Source organism: Danio rerio, chromosome 9, assembly GCF_049306965.1.
Source record: "Danio rerio strain Tuebingen ecotype United States chromosome 9, GRCz12tu, whole genome shotgun sequence".
NCBI lineage: Eukaryota > Metazoa > Chordata > Actinopteri > Cypriniformes > Danionidae > Danio > Danio rerio.
Window position 1 is genome coordinate 20,985,001 of NC_133184.1, and position 22,500 is coordinate 21,007,500.

Genomic DNA, 22,500 nt, shown 5'->3' on the forward strand with positions numbered 1-22,500 from the left:
ATAATATTTAAGTTACTTCTTTTTTAATGTAATGCAAGTTACTTTTTTAGTTTAATTAGTTAGCTTTTAAAAAATAAATTGCTGAATTCGTTGAAGAAAAGGAAAATGTTTAGTTTAGTCTTTAAAAAAAAGTTTTACTTATGAGAATAGTACAAAAGTAGCAAACACATTGCCTTAAACTTTTAATAATCTGTATATACGGTATACAGCTCTGGTCTCATGAAGTTCTCAGATTACATTGTCCTAAAATATTTTTAAATTAGTTTTTTTAGGTAAATAAAGGTTATACAGGGTGTTGGTAATTGTAGAGCTCTTCTATTCAAATAGAAAAAAAAAAAGCAAGTTCTGAAAGAAATCAAACCTAAGCCAGGTAATAAAAAGTAACACAAAAGTAACTTAATGCATTACTTGTAGGGGTGTCACGATTTCAATTTTTATTCGAAATCGATCGAAATTTATGCTCAACTTCGATTATCGAATCAAAAAATAAAATCGTCGATGCTGCCACGCCCTCATGTCACGTTAGCTTGGCTTGCCAAGTGGGAAAAAAACATGCTTGTTAAAGTGCTTGTTAAACTGCAGACGCAGGAGACCCGTCGACAGAGTTTAAATCCTCTCCTCTTTCAATGAAGTCGCCGGTGTGGAAGTATTTTTGATTTCCTGTTAGTTATGTTGACAACGTTCGTGTTGTCGACAAAAAAAACACAGTTTGCAAGCTCTGCTATGTACGTATTACGGTTGGGATGATAGACGATGGACGCATCGCGATCCTCCGCCCTGCACCCGTTACAAATCCGCTCGCGAAAAATACACACTCAGGCCCTGTTTACACTAATATGTCTTTGTTTTTAAATGGCATTTTAGAACGACAACAATCCACATCCACACTGGCGTGTAGCATTTCTGAGCAGCCCTCCTTCCTCACTACCGCTGAAAACGCACATCACGTGACCACACACACTCATTCACACACAGATACAGACGCACACACATTGTCATGCGCGGTCAGCGGGTCAAGGCAGTCAGCGGGTCAGTAGACTGCTTCCATCTTTTACTTTCACACAAGTACTTAGTCATTTTAGCGAACACCTCAGATACTGTTGGCTGGTTTCTGTTGGTTGTGCACCTTTTTTACCGACGCCATTATAACGACACAGATCACTGCCTATTCATGAGTCCCACAGAAAAAAGTGATTGACAGGTGGTAATTATGTGTGTAACTTACCTTTATTTATTTACTGTATGATTTGTTTATGGGTAAAACAAAGACCATGCAAGTCAGGTAGTTTAAACGGTAGGCTACTAATAATTAATTTGTTATTAATTAATTAATTATTCATAATCGAAAATCAAATAGAATCGTGACTTTAGAATCGAAAATGTAATCAAATCGAGGATTTGGAGGATCGTGACACCCTTACATACTTTTTTTATGGCAAGTAATTAAGTAACGCAACTAGTTACTTTTTGGGCAGTAACTCAATATTGAAATGCATAACTTTCAAATGTAACTTTCTCCAACTCTTATTAGCTGCGCACCTGGTTAAACATCCAAAAAGTGTCAATGTGCAGGGGAAGACATGCCAAGAGTAGTTTTAAATAAATCCAAAGCACATTTCAAATGCACTTCTGAGACAGCGCAAAACAGATATATTTTTTAGCAAAGACTGTCAGTTTTAGCTGTCAGTCACTGCGGGTGATTTTTCACCTCAGACCATTTCCTGTTTATTAATACTGTATGCCAGTGGTGTTTATAAACTTTAAGTTGGACAGCACACAATACACTTCTAAACTAATACAACTAATAGTCCTATAATGTAAAATTCCCACAACACTCACCGTGGTTTACTTTTGAGTATGTAACTGAAGTAAACTAGCAACTTTGGAGCAAGTAGCTGAAGCAAACTGTTAATTACATGTTTTATATGTAATTTTGGATTTGTCAACAATAATAATGGGACAGCTTAGTTCAGATTTTGTTGTTAATTTTGAAATGTGTGATTTCATTGAAAGTCCGGTGATTTCATTATTCCCCCATTCGTTTAGATAGGACGTTGGTCTTGAATGAGCTGCCTGAGGGGGGTAGTGAATATGGTAGCTGAGTGAACAGAATTTCTTTTCTGTTCTTAATCCCTTTTTAGTCATAAGATTAAGATTAAACTTAATAAAAATTTGCTGTTAAAAGGAGAGGCCTCATCATGGGTTTGTGGAACTCTCATACATCGGTGGGCAACATTCTGGGTTCTTTGATTGCTGGATATTACGTGTCCTCTAATTGGGGTTTGTCCTTCATCGTTCCTGGAGTGATCATTGCTGCCATGGGTGTCATCTGCTTCTTCTTTCTAATAGAGCGTAAGTGAATTTGATGTCTTCCTCTTGCATTTGTGCATGTCCCTATAGGTGAAGAATTGTGACAAAGCAATAGCTAATAGGGTTGTCAGAAGTATCAAGTTCGTTACCAATCGGTACTGACATTAAAAAAAAAAAAAAAAACAAGCTCCCATTTCCTGCTAGCATTTAAGTGCTGTTGTAACAGCACTGACTGGCCATTGTGTTCATGTGCTCAACATACATAAATCCTTCCAGAATTGTGTAATTTTGATCAAAAGTAAACAAAAAAACTGTTTCAATTTTTATTTTATTATTATTTCTGTATGTTATCTTATGTGTTATTTATTGATGTTGATGCCTTTTTATTGTTAATTTATTTTTAGAATTAGAAAATTTATATTTATAAAATGTTATATACTGTTTTTTTTTTTTGTTTTTTTTTTTTTGCCATGACATAGTCAGAGAAGCTGATATGGCAATATCTGTGATTAAGTGTGAAGGTCATTGTTTACCAATCTTCACCACTGTTCACTATGTGCAAACATAGATGCTGTACATGAACACTGGAGCGTTTCAGTGACACGTTGATCAGTCGCTCATATGTCAACTAATAGACTGATCAGCTGATTGACGCAGATTTGAAATGCTCCAATGTTGGTGTATCAGTGTTTGTACTTTGTGTACAGCAATGAAGAGTAGTAAACGATGACCTTCATGGCCAATCACAATCATATCTGTTGAGCACAATGACCAATCAGTGGTATTCAAGACAGCAGCTCTAAAATGTTAGCAGGAAACGGATATTGTTTTTTAAAATTTGTTTTAGTATCGAACGGTACAGAACTCGATACTTTTGACAACCCTTTTGACAATATGATTGATGAATGCTAATGCCACCTTTTCTGTATTAACAGACCCTAATGATCTGAAGACCGCCAGTACTCAGAGCTCAGCTCCAAGCAGTCAGGTTAGTCCACAGTTTATTCATATTCACTCATGTTAACCTATGTGGCTGTACTGTATTGTAAACAACACTGTGTTTGGAGTCAGTACAGTACATGTATTTTTCCAGGAACAAATGAGCACTGTTGTTGAGAAGGGATGCAACCGTAATTCCATAAATAGGTCAAGGAAGGTGTCAAAACAGCTTTATACTTGTTCACACATTTGTCTTGTTGTAGTGCGAGCATAGACCAGTACCGTTTATGCAGTAGGCATATCGGGACTAGGTGGTTATCATTGCTACACACTGAAGTGGCACGCAAACCTCAAATTTTGGTATGGAAGGCAGTTTTGGTATCCGAGCAGCATAGAAGAGCAGAGAAACTCTGGCCCCGTTTACACTTGTGCGTTTTAGTTTTAAAACGGCGTTGTAGAATGAAAACGATCCGCGTCCACACTCGCGTTTTACCCATCGTTTCTGAACAGCTCTCCGTCCACACCAAAACGCTGAAAACGCACATCACGTGATCACACACACACTCTCGGGCAAGCGCTCCAGCATTTCTACCCAGATGAGAGCTCTGCTTGTCGGACTGCTCATCAAGCATCTCCAGCTGGATCTAATCTCACTATATTTGCTAAACGTGATATTTCATTCATGTTGTTGTCTTTATCTAACGACATAGGCCAATTCCCTGACTTTGGTCATTGGAATCTATTAAGTTACTTGTTCACGGGTAACATGTTTTGGTTAAGCGCAAAGATAAGTTAATGATTAATCCAGGTACATTGACTGATTGCTTGCCTTTATTTCCTACAATATATAAACTTATTGTATGTTATACTTTTATAATTATCGATTATTAAAACTGATATTCAGCAGAAGAGAGGGTGTGTTTCGTATTTTCACTGAAATTGAAAGGAGGCAGTTGTTATCGGCTCCATTTTGTTATAAAGATCCACACAGTGAAGATGACGCTCATATATGCAGCACGACGCCTCAACATTTCTGCTGTCAGTTAAGTTGCTAATATTAAAAAGAAAATAGGCAGTTCCTTAAATCATGTTTACATTTTATTGTTGAGAAAGGGAAACAACGTAGCCAAGGTGATGTGAATGAAGTTATAAAGTACACTGTTCCCTTTGAAGATTTACCCGTGTCCTCAGTATGTTTTCCATATCAGACTGAGAAGGGGAATACTGCAGCCTTGATCAAACTTGCTAAGTCTGAACTTATAAGAAGAGGATGCGAGACTGAACTGTGTGTGGGCTACTTAATATTGAGGAAAAGCCCCAATCAGATAGGCGAACGTTTGCAGCCCCGCCTCCGTTTTCAGATGTCTCCGTCTTTCCCCATCCACACTGAGACGGAGCAGCAGCGTTTTAGAATGAAAATGGCCTCTCCAGCGTTTTCAAAAAGCTCCGTTTTCGGCGCTCGAGAACTCCGGCGTAGTGTGGACGGATGGCGTAACCGTAGCAAAACTTATGCGTTTTCAAACTAAAACGCACTTGTGTAAACGGGGCCTCTGAGTGTATGCTTTTAACTGTTGTGTTCGCTCTGCTGTGGCCATAACTATCCAACAAGCAGATGTCGTTATTATTGCTAACATAGGCATTCGCATCAATAGCAATGCATTAATCCACATTACGCATTATTCTACAAAATAACAGTACTAAATACTGCCAAATACAAATATAGTCCATGTTTGTAACAGCTAGGCATTGCGTTTTTTAAAATTTAAGATAGGTCCTTTGTGTCTCCGGAATGTGTTTGTAAAGTTTCAGTCTCAAAACACCCATCAGATTATTTATTTTACCTTTCTGTATATTGGAAATATACAAAATATACAGAAAATATTTGTTGCCTGTGCCTTTAATGCAAATGTGCTGGTTATCACTGCCCATCATTCCTATGTTCGAGTCAGAGCTATTGCGTGTGCTGATGCTTGTAGCCTCTTCTGTTGCGTCTCACCTCAGGTAAACAACACAGTGACAGACAAGAATGAAGCAGATCTCCCTTACGTAAGAACTTTCCCAAGGGTTATTTGATATGTTTGTTGTGGAGTTACTTTAAGCCTTTCTGCAACAATGAGTAACACACAATGGATACACATTAATATCCACTGCTGTATGGACATCCATTATGTTAATGTACTGTACAAAGTAAACTTGATTTAAGTCCATGAACCATGAAGCATCGTATAATTCAGTTATATAATTATAACTGTTATAATTGTACTGATTTGCAGCTGTGGTGATGAATTACAATTTACTCTCTTCATTACAAACGTACACTGTTTTAAAAAACATTTTAAACTTGTAAAACTCATTCTTGATCACATTTGATGATGATCACAATGAGCTGAACAGAACTTTTAATCCCAGTTGCTTTGAGGACATCCTGTCTTGTGGATATGGTTATACACATTACTGTGGAGACATGTTAATACGCAGCTGTCAATCGATTTGGTGGGCGGGGAAACCATACTCCTACGCCACATTGTTGTGGGCCTCAAAATGGGAGGGATTTTTAAATCCTATTTTTACGTTAGAAAATTTAAAAAGAGAGACGTATTATGTTTATATCACCCCAATTTGACTGTGGAAACATTATTCCTACACACAGCACACAGTTCTGTCCAAACAGCTTCCAAAAGTTGTCATCATAGGTGAGCTTTATTTTATTTTTTAAATAAATTGATAAATAAAATTATATAAGAATAGCGAATTTCTTTCCCCTAAAAAATAAAGGCCAGATTTGAATGGTCTGAGCACAGTCAAGAGCACAGCATGCCATAATTTTTAATGATTGTAAGAAACTTGCCCAAAAAGCAATTAACTTTGTTAAACCACATAAAACAAAAGCACAAATGTGACATATATGCTACAAGTTCAATAATATAGAAGTAATATAAATTCAGAAATATTATATATTAATATAAATTCAGTGGCTAGAATTTGCAGATACCCGTCACTCAAGTGACCACGCCCTTCATTATGCAGACTTTTAAAGCTTAATATAAATTAAACAAATGAAATCTTTAAAAAAGTACTTCCTTACACTTGTCACGAAGGGCAATATTAGCTCTATAGACCAAAGCCATTTTTTTAACCTTTTAGTAAACTTTGTAAACTTGGGCCTTTTGACATGAGGAGTCTATAGGATTGACTCTCTTTTGGAGCCAGCCTCTAGTGGACAATAGATGAATTGCAGTTTCTCATACAATTTTATACATTTTTGTCTCTGTGTGGATGTAGTAAAACATAGAAACTTGAGTAGTAGCAGAAACATCTAAGTCAAGTCTGCATTTACTTCTGTCTCTTGCCATAATTCTAACTATGAAATCAGGTGAAAATCTGTTAAAAATTGAATAGTTTTGAAAACCAAAACTGAGTTGTTGTTGTTGTTGTTGTTATTTTTGGCTTTTATTATCAATATGTCAGTATATTGGACTTTAGGTTGTCTAGTATGAGTCAAAGTAATGATAAAATTCACTTTTAATAGACATGCATTTAAAACTTGGTCTGTAAGCTTCACCAGTGTGGAATATGGATTTTTGATGACCTCACTCAGCCCTTTACATGTTTGATTTGACTGCAAATGCATGTGTGTTTCAAGTATTGTCTTTCTTGACTGCACTGTAATTTTGCAGGTGAGAGAATCTATTCTAATACTGTAGACATTTTCATCAATATGCTGAGAACCATTCCAAACAAATCCATAGACATTGTTAAAATATCAGATTCTGTGTTGTTGGTTCATTTCAGGTGATAAAAGTGAAAAATGAGACTTAATATGTGCCGGAAACCTAGAAAAAAAAAAAATTTTTTTTTCCCTACTGATCTGAACAATGGAAGAGAGAGAGTGTGTGTCATTTCCACTTAAGTTGCCTTTTCCCAGCACTCTGAGGTCAGCTCGGTTCGATAACATGACGCATCGATGCTCAACAGCAGTCGCTATGACAACAGCGCTGTGATGCGTACACCTGCAAGTCTCAGTAGAGCGAGGCAAGAGTTCACATTTCTGAAACGCTTCATCAGGCTTATGTTGATTCAAGAGTAACAGAAACATTCGGGATGGAGAATGACTACTTGAAGATTTCAAGAGCTACGATTTGTAGTGTTTTACCACCACGATTCTTGATTCTGCATCATTATTTATCCTAATGCCTCCTGTTTTTTTGTTAAGCATTACTACATGTTGATAGTGATTAATTATTTACAAGTTAGGAGGTGTTATGCCAGAGTGGCACAGTGTAAAACATGCTGCCAGGAGGAATTGTGCCATTCGCTCTGTTGTTGCTGCAGATTCTCTGATTATGATTCTATGCACAATTATAATATATATATATTTAGTCACCGGCCACTGTGGCTAGTAGTTTTCCAATGTTAATTGCCATGCTGTATTTTCACTAGCCACAATTTTGTTGTTGGGAAAATATATTTTATATGCATAAATTTGACGTTGACATGCTAAAATTACTTGATTTAAATTTTGTGTTATGTCCACATGCGTCCTCATTCATCTCACTTATTGTGAGTGGAGTATGAGCTTGCGCAATGAGCATGAGCAAAGGAGTCATGGTTTCATAGTGTTATATTGCAATTAGTTTGTGTTTCACATGACTTTTTAGAGCTCAAAATTAACGATTTACCAAACTTATCTCTATAACCATACTAAACAATAATTATTTCTTAGCCACAAATTTTTAATGTGTCAAAACAAGCAAAATATAGCTGTATACTATACTTTTTATTTAACAAAACTTTTCGTAAAAAAGAAAGAAAAGCAATTGACTTTTAAAAAATAATGATTGTCATGATAAGCACAGAAATCTGTCCTGGCTAAAGATCTCTTGGATCACCAGTTAACTGCACATAAATGGAGAGTTCATCTCCCATTAAAGCAATATTATAAAAAAAGATAATTAAACCATTTTAACAAAAATTAAAGCAAATAAAACCGTAAACAAATAAAAGCAGGTGAAACATACCATGTGTGATAATGAAAGGATGATCACATGCACACGGTTAACTTTAGGCAATTTAATAATCTGTTCAAAGTGAAAGCAACCGGTGCTGCTTACAAAAAGACACATTTTGACCTCTTAAAAGCTTCAGGACTGTGGATGCATGTTCATCACTTTTTGTCTAGTTTATTGAAAAAGAACCGATGACAGTTGCGTTTCCAGAACCTGCTCCAGACATGGTTGCTTCACGATTTGGGAGCGTGCACGCGTTAAGTCATTATCATTCTCTCATTCGGTATTCACTTGCTTTCTTCTGCTTGCGTGATCACAATTATTTTACTTATCGATTCTAAGATCACATTTGCACGCGTATTGGGTCATCCTTATATTGTCGAACCAAAGTGGCTAATGGGATTGTCTGTCTAACCCGCCAAAGCTGAAATCTACCCGCATTTGGTGTTAATGTAAAGCCCTGTATATTGAACATACTTTTCTAATGCCCGCGAAGTACATTCAAATGTTGTACCAACTCGAGTAGTTAGTGATTTCTGATGCATTTATCAGCTGTCTTCATTATGCTTGACTTGTTTACTGTTGGTTGCTAGGTTAACAGTATTGTCAACGGCTCCAACAACTTGGTGAAAGCACGCCTAATTCACATTTGGGATTTAATTTCATTTTTGCAAACTTTCGAAAGATTTGCTTCATGTTAGGATGTATATCCAGCTACATAACTCTAAAATCATTGAATGTTTTCTTTCAGAAATTTCATAAAAGCTGCAATGGTGTGAATGGACACAAAGACCTTTACCTGCAGTACAAGCCAGGAGCTAAAGCACAGGTTTGTCATTGCGTTTTAATCTCTGTTTCTCTTCTTTATAGTGTTCTGTGCTATCTCTAATTGTCGGCCTGTCTTGTGTTTATTCAGAGCTGGGACACAGAGCTCCTGCTGGGTCAGGAGAGCATTGGAGTGTGTGTTCCTGTGCAGCAGGTGGTGGTGGTGAAAAGTGAAGCAGAACCATCCGCTATAAGCTTCATGGGAGCTTTACGCATTCCTGTGAGTGCCATCAGACAAATTCAGTTGCTACTTTTACACTTTTTTGCTTAACCATCCAGTCAGCATTGGTTGCGTTTCCACTATCGCTCCTAAAGCGAGCGAGCAAGGGCGAGCCAAGGCCAGTGGCGTTTCCACTATCACTTCTGGGGCCTAATCGGGCCAAATCTGAGCTTTCTTGGGCCCAGCGGCCAGCCTTTTTCGGCCCGCCGAATACCTTGGGCCAAAGAAAGCCAATTGGGGCTTCAGGGCAGAGTGAAAGGAGAGGCAGAGTGTGGACAGCTTTCCGATCGCACACGAGTACATGTGCCAAACAAATAAATTAATGAGGGAAAAAAAACATCTAGCCTTATAGGCTGGGGTCTTTTTGCGTTTGATCGCCCTTATGTTTCCCTTTTAAATGTAAGGCTGTTGCATAAAATAATAAAGTTTTAATTTATAAGTGACTTTTAAATAACGCATAATCTTTACACCATATTAAAGACACATCAGACAGTAAAGGTTTTCAAGAGTTTTTGTCAAGTTTAAAAGGTGTGTTTGTGCACATTTAGATGCCTGTATGTGTGTGTGAGACCGAGGAAAAGTGCACTCCCTTCACAGCTCTGTTCATGCCGCGCTGCTTTTTTCTTTTTGTTATTTATTTTGGAGATAATACACAATATGAATACAACAGAAAGACATAAAACTTTACAAATTTCATGTCCACGTTTGTAGCTCAAAACAATAGTGTCATATCTTCATAAAATAGCCTAAGCTATATTGAAATAATTTAAAGAATAACAATTATTGGATAATAAAATCGCATTAAATAAATAAACCAAAACAAAAGCTAAACCTATTCAGGTATATACAATAGCCTACATACATCAAACCGTTTTAAAGTCATAATAAACTTTCATTTTACAAAGCCCTATCTGAAAAAAAAAAAAAAGATTTTAAATATTTTCTAAAAACAATAAACACCTAAGAAGGTTTAAAATATTATTTATTAAGTATTTAGAAACAATGATATTAATCAAATCATGCAAACAGAGCATTTTTTGGGTGAGTGAAAGCAGAATCTAGGAGACCTTTTTTCTGTAGGTTAGGCTATCTTTTTTTCTTTAATACATGAAGAGCTTTATTAGTGGATAGCCACTGAGCGCAACGAAACATAGGCTATATATTGTTACTTGCTCGTATGTGCTAAAATACTTAACACTTTCCTTAAATATCTTTAAATAAAGGGGAATCACCTATTAAGTGTCATATAGCCTATAGTGAAAAATTAATGTTTCAGGTCTCTCCGGAGCATTTGGGCTGAATGTTAGACAGCGTCTATCTAAACAAGGATGTTATAAAACACATTTTCTTTTTCCTTTTAATTTTTTTATCTTTATTAACAGAGAATTTCTGTGGTGTTATATTATGGATGGTGCGCTCACTGAGCTGGCGAGACCACTCGATTTCTATGCCAACAGTCGGTCGGCGAGTAAATGAATATGATGAATGAGAACACACAGACCCGTGCGTATAGACATATAATGTAATGCTGAACAGTAATGGGTCATTTGTTTGTTTCGGTTGTCTTTATTTGAATGGTTTCGTTATGATGTGATGGTGTGCATTATCTGCCTGATTCCCGCTGAAGTGGGTGGGTTGTGTGACGTTTGGAATTCGGGGGACGTTCTGGGGGTGGGGTTTGCGTGACGCGCTGCAAGCTACTAGCCTCACTGTGGAAACGCAACATGATTTCGGCCTCACTGCTCAACCTCCCGGGCGATTGGCCCAGCCCGCCCGGCCCGATTAAAGCCCTGGCTCGCACTGGCCCGACAGTGGAAATGCGGCTATTGATACAGTTTCATTTTGTTACGGTGTTGTAATAGTGGAGCTCTTTGGAATGATTATCAGTATAGATGAACCTATCAACTGGCTGTCATCTGGTTAATTCAATGGAGCTCTTTGAAATTAATGTTATTTGAGACCTGTGGAGTGACCTGCAGATGACTCGAGACGTTTGCAGTACAAGCCAAGGATATAGAAAAAATTCCTTCCAAGTTATTTTAAAAATATTTGCTCCATGGGTAAAGAAAAGCTGCTAGACCTGTCAGTCAAAATTGCTTGCAGAGAAAGCATATGTTATAGAAGTAAAAAAATATATACATATACAGACATCTTTTAAAAATAATATTAGATTAAAAGGGGACCTATTATGCAATAATGATTTAAAAGCACAGTTGGCAACAGTGTGTGAATGTAGCCAGCCTCTAATAGTTATCTATTTTTTTAATAATCACACATAATATAAACATAAACACTTTGATTGACATTCTCCCTTTGTCCATGTCATTGAAAGGCGAAAGCCCTCCCATTAGTTACGATCTTATTAGCATAAACAGCTCTGACTAATAAGCAACCGTCCGTTATTAGAGTTTTCACAACATACCTGCTGAAGATAACGTCAGTGACCAAATGGATTATAGATGTGGAGTTTTAGGATGCACAAGTAAACCACATATTCTCCATAGACTGAGACACTTTCTTTGACTTTTTCAGTTTTTCACAGAGATAGCGTTAGGCTTGTTTTGAATCTGCACCTTTGCTGATGCATAGGCATTTGGAGCTCTGCCCTCTTTTGAAAAGAGCACAATTTCATTTAAATTTGAAAAGCACAATAAATTTAAATTTAAAGCAACCGTCATCAAATGGCGCAATTTGGATCAAAGCCTAAAAGGACCAGTTTCAAAGAATTAAAAAAAATATTTGTACACACTCAAGGGACAAAAGAGACTTACTACTACTCAGTAGATACTGCATTTGAATTTAAACATTCTACTCGGCCATTAGAAAAGTACGCTTTATGCAGTATGAATGTGAACAGTATGAATGGAATTCGGACATACAACATCCGCCATTTTATCATGGTCACGTGTCCTACCTGCGTCAGTTGCGTCGCTTCGTTCCCATTCATGAATTCTCTCGCGGGGCATCATGGGATAGCGCAGCATGCATGAGATGCGCACTTTAGAATCTCGCCGGAAGTAGTAAGTCTTCAGGGTACTTTTCGCATACTGTTTTTCGAATTCTATGAATTCGGACATACTACCCGCCTCGCATACTGATTTTAGCGTACTGTATAGTAAGTATGCGGTTTCAAACAAAGGCAATTATTAGAGTGGCCACCGCAAACTCACTTTTCCAGCATGACTCAGCATTATTTGTCTAACATACCAGGCTCATGTGGAACTACAAGTGTACCGTGAACCGTACATGAATGTTCTTAGAATCGTTCAGCTTGATAGTGTAAAGGTGGTTAATGTCAACTAAAATCTACGTTTACATGTACACACATTACCAAAGTTTGAACATCTTTCATGTCAACACCTCAATCCATCTGAAGGACATTTCTGATTAAATTGGAGGCCTGAAATAGACTGACCAATAGGAAAAAAAACTAAACAAAAGGCATGAACACTTGAATATAAGTCTTCTTAATGAGTTGAAGAATTATTCACTGTGATTTATACCACAGACCTTTTATAATAAGATCTCTGTTGAAATCACATATATTTAAAGGCAGAATGATTAGCCTTCCTGAAAAATTGTCGTTCTTTTTCAAATATATCCCAAGTGATGTTTAAAAAAGAGAATTTGTTTTAAAACATTTTTCAAAATAATATTTTTATTAACAACTTTTTTAAAAATAATTATGAAAAAATGTGTTTGCTGTGTTGACAGTGTTAATTTTTTTTATTATTGTTTTACAAGATATTAGTATTTAGCTTAAAGTGCTGTTCAAAGAATAACCTATGTTACTTAGGTTAACTAGAAAAGTTAGGTTAATTAGGCAAGTTATTGGAAAATGGTGGTTTGTTCTGTAGCCAATCGAAAATGAAAGGGCACAAATAATATTGACCTTAAAATTATTATAAAATATTTAAAAACTGCTTATATGCTATAGCTAGACTAAATGAAATGACACTTTATCCTGAAGAAAAATTACATATAACAAAAGTAGTTTGAAAGTCATTGCTTTTATCACAGGAGGTAATAATTTTGCCTTTAAATAAAATATTTAAAATATTTAATAATTATGAAAACAGCTGTTCATTGTATACAAATATTTTTTGAATTGCTTCAGACACTCCTAGATTGGACAGTTAGGGTTCAAATAAACTACCTCAATAATAGTTGAATAAAAGTAAAACCAGAATACTTCAAATTATACAAACATTAACTGAAATACAGTAAATGCATATATAAAAAGCTCAATCTTATTTTAGTGTAGTTCATAGACAAAGAATTATCTACATTTAAAAGGATAGTTTACCCAAAAAAGAAAATTATCTCGCCATTTACTTTTCCCTTTTTGTGGTTATAAACCTTAATGATTTTTTTTTTTTTTTCTGTTAAACACAAAACGAGATATTTTGATAAATGTTACAAATGGGTAACCATTAATTTCCACAGTAGGTAAAGCAAATACCAAGGAAGTCAATGGGTAGTGGTTTTCAGCTGGAAGGGCATCTGCTGTGTAAAATGTATGCTGCATAAGTTGGCAGTTTATTCCACTGTGACAACCCCTCACTAATAAGGGGATTAAGCCGAAGAAAAATGAAATGATTATGAAGTACTGAAGTTTGTCCTGGAATGTGTCTGCAGGGAGTGGTGGAGTTTTCTCTTTGTCTGCTGTTCGCAAAGCTGGTCAGCTACACCTTCCTTTTCTGGCTTCCCCTGTACATCACTAAAGCAGGTAAAACACACTGTGAACCCTGACCTTAATATATCAGCGATTACAGGATTTCTCTTTAAAGTCATTCTGTCATTATTGACTAAACAAACATTATAATCCTGTAGTTCTCCTGATGTAAGTTGATTACCAGTTCCTGCGTTCTCTAAATAAAGATGCTATCGCATGCAGACATTTAGAGAAGTGTACTGTGAATATATTTGCGTGTGTGTGTGCGTGAGCGTGTGCGTATGAGCGTGAGCGTGTGTGTGTGTGCGTGCGTGCGTGCGTGCGTGCGCGCGCGCGCGTGCGTGTGTGTGCGTGTGTGCGTGTGTGTGTGTGTGTGTGTGTGTGTGTGTGTGTGTGTGTGTGTGTGTGTGTGTGTGTGTGTGTGTGTGTGTGTGCGTGAGCGTGAGCGTGTGTGTGTGTATGTGTGTGTACGTGTGAGTTTGAGCGTGTGTGAGCGTGGGCGTGTGTGTGTGCGTGTTATGTTGGTTAATATAGCACAGTGACAATGATGTATTTCCTGTTTCTCAGCTCACTTAGATGCCAAGAAAGCCGGAGACCTTTCAACTCTGTTTGATGTGGGAGGCATCGTAGGTATGTAGAGCTGTCAGGACTGTGTGTTTAGTATTTGTGGTATACATGCACACTGTTCAGTGGGGGGTTTCTTGATTTAATGTGACCTTCTCTGTCTAATAAATCTAACACCGCTTGACTTTGACTTGCCTGGCACTCTTTCTACTTTCATTTCATTTTCATTTTTTATTTCATATTCTATTTAAATAAAACAGCCCTGCCAGCAGCTAATCATGCAAATACTGCATTAACGCTACCATTGAGAGAGAAAAAATTAGGGCCAGTAAGATGTTTGTCTAGTAAATTAATTGTTGTATTGAGAGAGGATACATTAAATTGAATAAACATTTTCAAGATAGTTTAAATTGATTTAGCTATTTATTTATTTTATTATTATTTATTTCATTATTTTTTTAGTATTTAATTTTGTTTTTTTATTATTTATGTGTTTTATTATTTATTTATTTTATCATTATTAATTACTTATTTTTATTATTATTAATTTTATTTATTATTGTTTATTTAATTATATAAATATTATTTATCTAGTTTATTATTATTTATTTTGTTTGTTATTGTTTATTTCTTTAGTTTTTTAAATGTTTATTTTATAATTCATTCATTAATTTTATGATTAAATTTTTTAATCATATATTTTTATTTTTATTATTTTTTTGTTTGTTTATTTATTTTGTTTTTATTTATTTATTTTTTCATTCAATTTTTATTTTGCTTCCATTTTTTTTGTTTTACATTTTCTGAAAGCATAATTGAGGAATGCAAAAATGTGGTTTGTGCGAACAGCCTCTGAGAATTCTGTGTGTGTGTAGGAGGGATTCTCGCTGGCGTGATCTCTGATAAGATGCACAAGAGGGCCACCACTTGTGCTGTTATGCTTTTGCTGGCAGCACCTATGGTAAAACATTTATACATAAGATTGAGCAAGGCTTTTGCTATGTCACTTTTTTTTTTCACTGTTGACTGTAGTTTGTTTGTTTTGTTAAAAGCTCTACGGCTTCTCTATGATGAGTCAGTTTGGCCTGGGTCCCACTATTGGTAAGACATTCAATCTTACTGTTACATTTCAGAATAACGTAAAGCCCAGGACACACAAACATCACACAACCAACATAGATAAAAACAGCCTGTGTTGTCGCCTTAAGCCGGCTGTGAGTGGTCCTGTCTGGACCAAAGAGTTGCATGTTGTGAACACACCAAAAGAATAACACTACAGCGTCTTCGGTTCCTGCATGAGGCTGTATCTTTTCTTTCCAGCAGAGGCAGTGTCTGTATTGTTATTGCAAAAATAAACCCAGAACTAGTGCTGCACACATATTAAGCAGAATTTACAAATCATTTCTACAGTTTTTTTTATTTTTATTTTTTTTGGCTTGCTCATGCAAATATGTCTGAAAGTCTGATATTCTCTATTGTTTGCAAATATATATTAAATGTCAGCCAGCTTCTGTGTGTTCCTACTTGACTTGCATCATTGGTTTAGTTTTCTCACAATTTTTGTTCTTGCACTCTAGTTTGCAAGTGAACAGCCAATCAGGCATGCAGATTTAGCTTCCTCCAATGTGAGACCTATGACAGGTTATGTGTACAATGCACAAATTAAACCATCCTGACAAACGCTCACTGACAGCCAAACCATCATATATGTGCATCCCGACCTTAGGAGTGATTGACCAGTGTTGCTTTAATCCAGTTTGGAGAATTAATGAGATTAACTGATATTTACTGTTTTATATTTGTATTTAATTATTTATCTTAATTCTATAATGCACATAACTCTATTATGTAAAAAGATGAATGAAATAATATGTATAACAATTAAATAAAGTAATTGATAAAATAGTTTTTTTTCTTATATTTTTTAACTAGAAAAAATATATACTTTTTTGTTTGAGTGGTCTTATATAATTAAACCAAAAGACTGTCACTGCACCTTTCTTTACATTCCAAGATGCTCTCAAAAAAGATTTTTGCTACTTGTTTAACTTATTTATACTTATTTATAAAGAGCTGAGTCAACAATAATCCTGAGATTTTTGGGGGGGACAACTTAATTGTATTATGTTCAATCCACTTAAATTTGTAAAAACAAGTTAACTTAATCCATTTGTGTTGGAATCACTTGAAGGAATTGTGTAAAACCCAGCTTTTTTTACAGTGTAAATTTTTTAGTGTTTGTATGTTAAAATGCATGCAGAAATAAATTAGTCTTTGATGGGCAAATGCTGATTTTATCTAAAATATAATGTAGTAAAAAAAACACCAATGATTCATAGAATGATAGTTAAAATGTGACTTTTTTGGTTTATTTTAAAGGTATGCTTCTGGTATGTGGTGGTTTAGTCAATGGACCATATGCTCTCATCACAACAGCTGTTTCTGCTGACCTGGTAAGTGTGTGTGTGTGTGTGTGTGTGTGTGTGTGTGTGTGTGTGTGTGTGTGTGTGTGTGTGTGTGTGTGTGTGTGTGTGTGTGTGTGTGTGTGTGTGTGTGTGTGTGTGTGTGTGTGTGTGTGTGTGTGTGTGTGTGTGTGTATATATATATATATATATATATATATATATATATATACGCATACTATTACAGTTGTTGAATCTGGGTTCAAACGGATCATTTGATTTACTCAATCGATTATTAAGATAGGGACTTGCTGCAGTCTACTGGCCATTTTAGTTTCATATTTATGATTATTATCCATGACTGGCCTAAAGGTACCAGCACAAAAATGCACTCAGCAAAATCAAGTTTCAATATTAAAATATATCCCCAACAATATTTGGATGTTGTTATTATTATTATTATTATTATTATTATTATTATTATTATTATTATTATTATTATTAGAGATCCTCCAAATATCAGCCAGGTTTCAGATGAAAATATGAGCCGAATAAAAAAGCAATTCTAACCTGCAATGTAAAGCAGTGTTCAGCAATCTGGTTTCGCTCTGAATCAGCTGGACACAGAAAGCACAGAAAGCAATGCGCTATGAAACCTTTTCATGGCTTACATTTGGGTTGTTGCTGCACTAACAGATCAGTGGAGTGTACTGTTGACTAGCTTGCACACAGTCAGAGTTCATAATAGAACTGATGAACTCTATAATTATATTTATCACATGCTCAACGGAAAAGTTCACTCAAATAACACAACAACAGGACATTTCTATGTAGTGTACTTTTTCCTGCTGCTTTAATTGCTCTACTGTGCTGTCACGGCAACATTGGTAAAATGACGCCTGTTGAATTGTTAAACATGAAATAAAATGTTACTGTCAATAAAATGCAGTTACATTAAAAAATAATAAATAATTATTACAAAGCATTTTCAATTTTCGGCCAAGTGTACAAAGAATAGTCAGTTTCTGTTTTGACCCTGAATTTGTTATTGATATTATTGTTATAGTTATGGTGTAATTATTGATTTATCTACCGAGTAATATGAATTAATTACATGTACTTACTAAAGGATTAGAATTCTCTCTTCAAAAGCAGTTTAACTATAAGACCTGGGGCCTGTTTCAGTAAGGAGGTTCAAACAACTCGGAGTTTAAACTTGAACTCTGAGTTGATTTACCGAGAGATTAAAAACTCTGAGTTTTCGGTTTCAGAATAGCTGATCTGAGTTAGGTCAATCAACTTTGAGTAGACCAACTCAGAGTTAAGCGCGCACACCGTGACTATAAAAAGGCATTATCAATGGAGCGCAGACATTACGAGTGACCATGGCAACATCTTAAAAAGGAGATCACCATTTCTTTCCCCAGCTGAACTTGATCTGCTCATGCAAAGTTATAGCAAATATGAGTGTATATATTTAAAAAGAAGCAACCATCAATGAAACAGAGACAGTTAGCGTGGGAAAACAGCTGCTCAAGTTAATGCGTAATTTTACATTTAAAGTATTTAAACATTTAAGTATAATAAAATAAGTAATGTAATGTGTGACGTTTATACTTTTTTTCTAAACTTTTATATACGTTTATCAGTTTTAATAGATTTAACAGTGCACTTGTATGTCTGCCTTTTTATTGATCAAGTGATAGAGGTTGATATAACATTAAGATGGTAAGCAGTGCTAAAAATAATTTTTAGACAGAATAATAATCCAATTAATCTAGTAACAGTACATGTCGAAGGTTAAGCTAAATGGAAAAAAGGACAAGCCTCGTACGTGACTTTGTTCTGTGTGTGACAAAAATGTAGGCAATAGCTGTGTTTCCATCCAAATATATTACATAAATTTGTGCAAAACTGGAATAACGCCTAAAAGATGAAGCAGCATTTTTATCCAACGAGTCAAAGAGAACACAATCGTCACTTCCTGATTAACTTGCGCCAAATATCAACAGTAAAAAACAGAATTTACTGCGGTAGAACAAGCTGCGTCAATTATTTTTTATTTAAGACTTGCGCCTCAGAAGACAATTGAAACACAATGAACACGTGGGGGCGTTTGAAGCCAGACGCGGAGACTCTTGACAAGCTCCTGACGCTCGGAGGTAATTAACCATATACACTAATACTGAAACAGTTAAGGCATTTTAGAATGACTAAAACAACATTTAAGATGTTCTACAGTGTGCTCAGTCTGCTGGTTTGTCCATTCACACACATTTTCATCATCATCTCTAACAAACCTTTTTTTTAATGTACATACTGTAATTTGTTAAGTGCACTTCGTAGTTTATGCGCATCTTTTTTTATCAAATAAAAGTTTAACCTACTCAGTTATGCACATGTTTTATTATGCATATTTTCAAAAGTTATGTGAATCATGACGTTTCCATCAATCGTTTTTATGGGCATCTCCAAAATGAGCTCTAAAATATGTGTGTGGAAATGTAAGGCTAAGGCGAGAAATACGCTTCATCTTTAAAAAAAGGGGAGGAGACCGACAGAAACTCAGAGTTTAGAGAATAAAACCTGCTCCGGACCAGGTTAGATTCACAGAGTAAGTTACCACAGTAACTGACTCGGGGTTAAAGTTGCCTTTCTTTCAGAAACAGGCTTGACTTACCCTGCTTTCTTGAGTTTAACAAACCTGCCATTTTGAAACGGAAAACCCAGAATTTCTCTCATTTCAGGGTTAAAATACTCTGAGTTTTCACTTAACCTCCTTTCTGAAACAGGCCCCTGTTCTATTAGATTGTGTCTACTTTAATTCTGTGAGGTCTACTCAGATTCTGTGAGTTTAATTCTGTATTTTATTCAGTTCATTCCTTTTGAAGATAACACTTTAGTTTAGGTCACAATTCATGCTATAAACTACTGGCTTATTACATGCCTATTATTTAGATATTAACTGTACATTTGTAGTTATGAAGTATGATCTTATTCCACATCCCTAATCCTACCCAAAACCTAAACCCAACTCCTACTTTACTAGAGGTAATATACACACACACACACACACACACACACACACAYATATATATATATATATATATATATATATATATATATATATATATATATATATATATATATATATATATATATATATATATATATATATATATATATATATATATATATATATATATATATATACATACATAATACAGTTTCTAAAGTTCTGGTGATGAACTCAAAAATTGATCTTCTTTAGTACAAATAACAGACCCATAGGCCTACTGTATATGACAGATTGCAGAATCTAACTAAAAACATGATGCTTGCTGTAAATTAGGCAACATTATTTGAGTATTCATTATGACACTAATCTGTTGTGGGCCAGATTTTGTTTCCTTATTTAAAATAAGATTTTTCTTTGAAATCTGTAATAGGCTACCACTATTGACCCTAATCGTTGGTAAAATAACCTGCCTTTTAGCAAAGCCTGGAATGTTCCTGCATATTTGAAGCTGACTAAACTGTCTGAGGCCAGTTTTACTTAATATACATTTCCTCGCCTAAACTCGACGCGAATGAGGTGGAAAAACTAAAAGCATGTCTGAAATTATTTTTTGTCTGAAAAATTATTATTTTTGAAACTAATTTCATTTGGTATAATTTGTTGTTTTTTTATGTATTTTTGTTGGTCAGTTATCTACAAAATAAACAAGAACATTGGAGGTGAAGTTTAAAACAAGGTCCGCTTATATGCTTTGGCACACAAACTAACAAACAGGTCTGTTAAATAAAATATTAATATAAATAAAATTACAGTGAAATATTCACAATTTCAGAGTAGCCTTTATTAAGCTAAATCTTTTTCTGTTAATGACAATCCATATGTGCCCGCCAGTTTCTTCAACTACTTTGACCACAATGGGCCAGACTTTACAAAATATTAGCAGCACTTAAAGTATTCACCTTGGAAGAACGAACTCGGTCGAAAGGATATGAGAACAAAAACTTACTGTGAGAATAATTTTACAGAGCGGCGCATGTCGCGTCTGTGCAGCCAGTGCATGAATGAAGCGCTGAAACATGCACAGCTTTCCGGTATCTGTGGACACTTTCAAAACAGCAGCACAAAGGGAAGAAATCAGTGCATTGAGGATCTGTCCAATGTATTATTGAGCCTTTTCTAATTTAAAGTGTCAGATAGGCCTACTGTGTGTGAAATGCAGGTAATAACCCTCTCTACTCCAGTGTTGCCAATGCGATCTGCTGATCTAACACACACCGTGCAACATGATTTAGAAACAGCAATGAACTCCATGTCAAAATGAACCCATTTACTGCAAAACTAAATGCTTTTCTCCATTGAATATTTATATTAACAGGAACAGTTATTCTTGGAGAAAGTTTTTCATGTTGTCGTGAACGCGACACGCAGTTTGAATTGTGAATAAATGGAGTATGATTAATAGGCACAGCGAAGGGAAGCACTGAACTGAACATGAATTTGCACGTGAATATTCATCAGTACTTCACATTAAACTATACAATGGCTTCAGAATATTCGGGTTGTAGTGACCTACATGATAAATTTCTAGTGCCTTATAATACGCTACCTTCGTGGCTTTTGTTGGCTTATAAATTAGATCAGATTTGAATCGGTACCAGCTGGCCAATACCCCATCAATCAATATGTATTATCAAACTGATATCCGATCCAAGTATTGGGATCAGTGCATCCCTATACTTTACTAACTATAAATAAACTTATTAATAATTAAATTAATTAAATTAATTATTAAATTATTAATACCACAATACAGTGTTTAAAATCTTGGTAACACTTTAAAGTTTTTCGCAAAAAATTAGTTGTAGGATCTTTATATAATGTAACTGCAGCATACATTTTCTCCGAATTAAAATAGCCATAGAAACCGGTCTAGTGTATGAGTTTGTGTACAGTACCCTTCTGATGCTTGTTTTCCTCTGATGGATTGTTTGTTTTAATCGTGCAGGGCACACACAAGAGTCTGAAGGGCAATGCCAGGGCTCTCTCTACAGTGACGGCTATTATAGATGGCACAGGGTCTGTTGGTAAGTGCGCTCAACTCTAACACTGCTATTTTATTGAAGGGCTGAGAGAGGTCAGATTGAACTGTTGTTGTTGTGTAGGTGCTGCTGTGGGACCTTTGCTGGCTGGTCTGCTGTCAGCGCGGGGATGGGATCAGGTCTTTTACATGCTCATGACTGCTGACTTCTTTGCACTTTTGGTAGGTTGACATAATTGCAGTCTGTGTATTTTCCTGAGCTTTTTAAAGCACTCTAAGGTTAGTGTATGCTCTATTCAGCAGTTTAAGTGTCTGTCAACTTTTAATCAAAGAATGAATTGAAGAATGAACTGTTAGGGCTCAGAACAATAATTTCTGTCTAATGTTTACATTTTGGCAAATAGCCATGTAATAAGCAGGATAAAGTACATCCAGACGGTTGTTATCACAGAATAAGGATTTACATTCTTATTGGCAGTTGTTTAAGATTGATAGGCTTTAT

The 22,500-nt window shown here is 35.6% G+C and overlaps 1 protein-coding gene across 2 annotated transcripts in view; it reads left to right on the plus strand.

The window, feature by feature from the left end:
* Positions 1–22,500, plus strand: part of slc37a1 (solute carrier family 37 member 1) — a 45,506-nt gene that overhangs the window by 12,978 nt on the left and 10,028 nt on the right. For both annotated transcript variants that reach the window (XM_073911832.1, NM_001007439.1), the window contains 11 exon segments: positions 2,186–2,352; positions 3,246–3,298; positions 9,007–9,084; positions 9,172–9,300; positions 13,939–14,029; positions 14,543–14,605; positions 15,415–15,500; positions 15,592–15,640; positions 16,919–16,992; positions 21,966–22,044; positions 22,123–22,220. In XM_073911832.1, the coding sequence (XP_073767933.1) occupies positions 2,186–2,352; positions 3,246–3,298; positions 9,007–9,084; positions 9,172–9,300; positions 13,939–14,029; positions 14,543–14,605; positions 15,415–15,500; positions 15,592–15,640; positions 16,919–16,992; positions 21,966–22,044; positions 22,123–22,220 (967 nt within the window).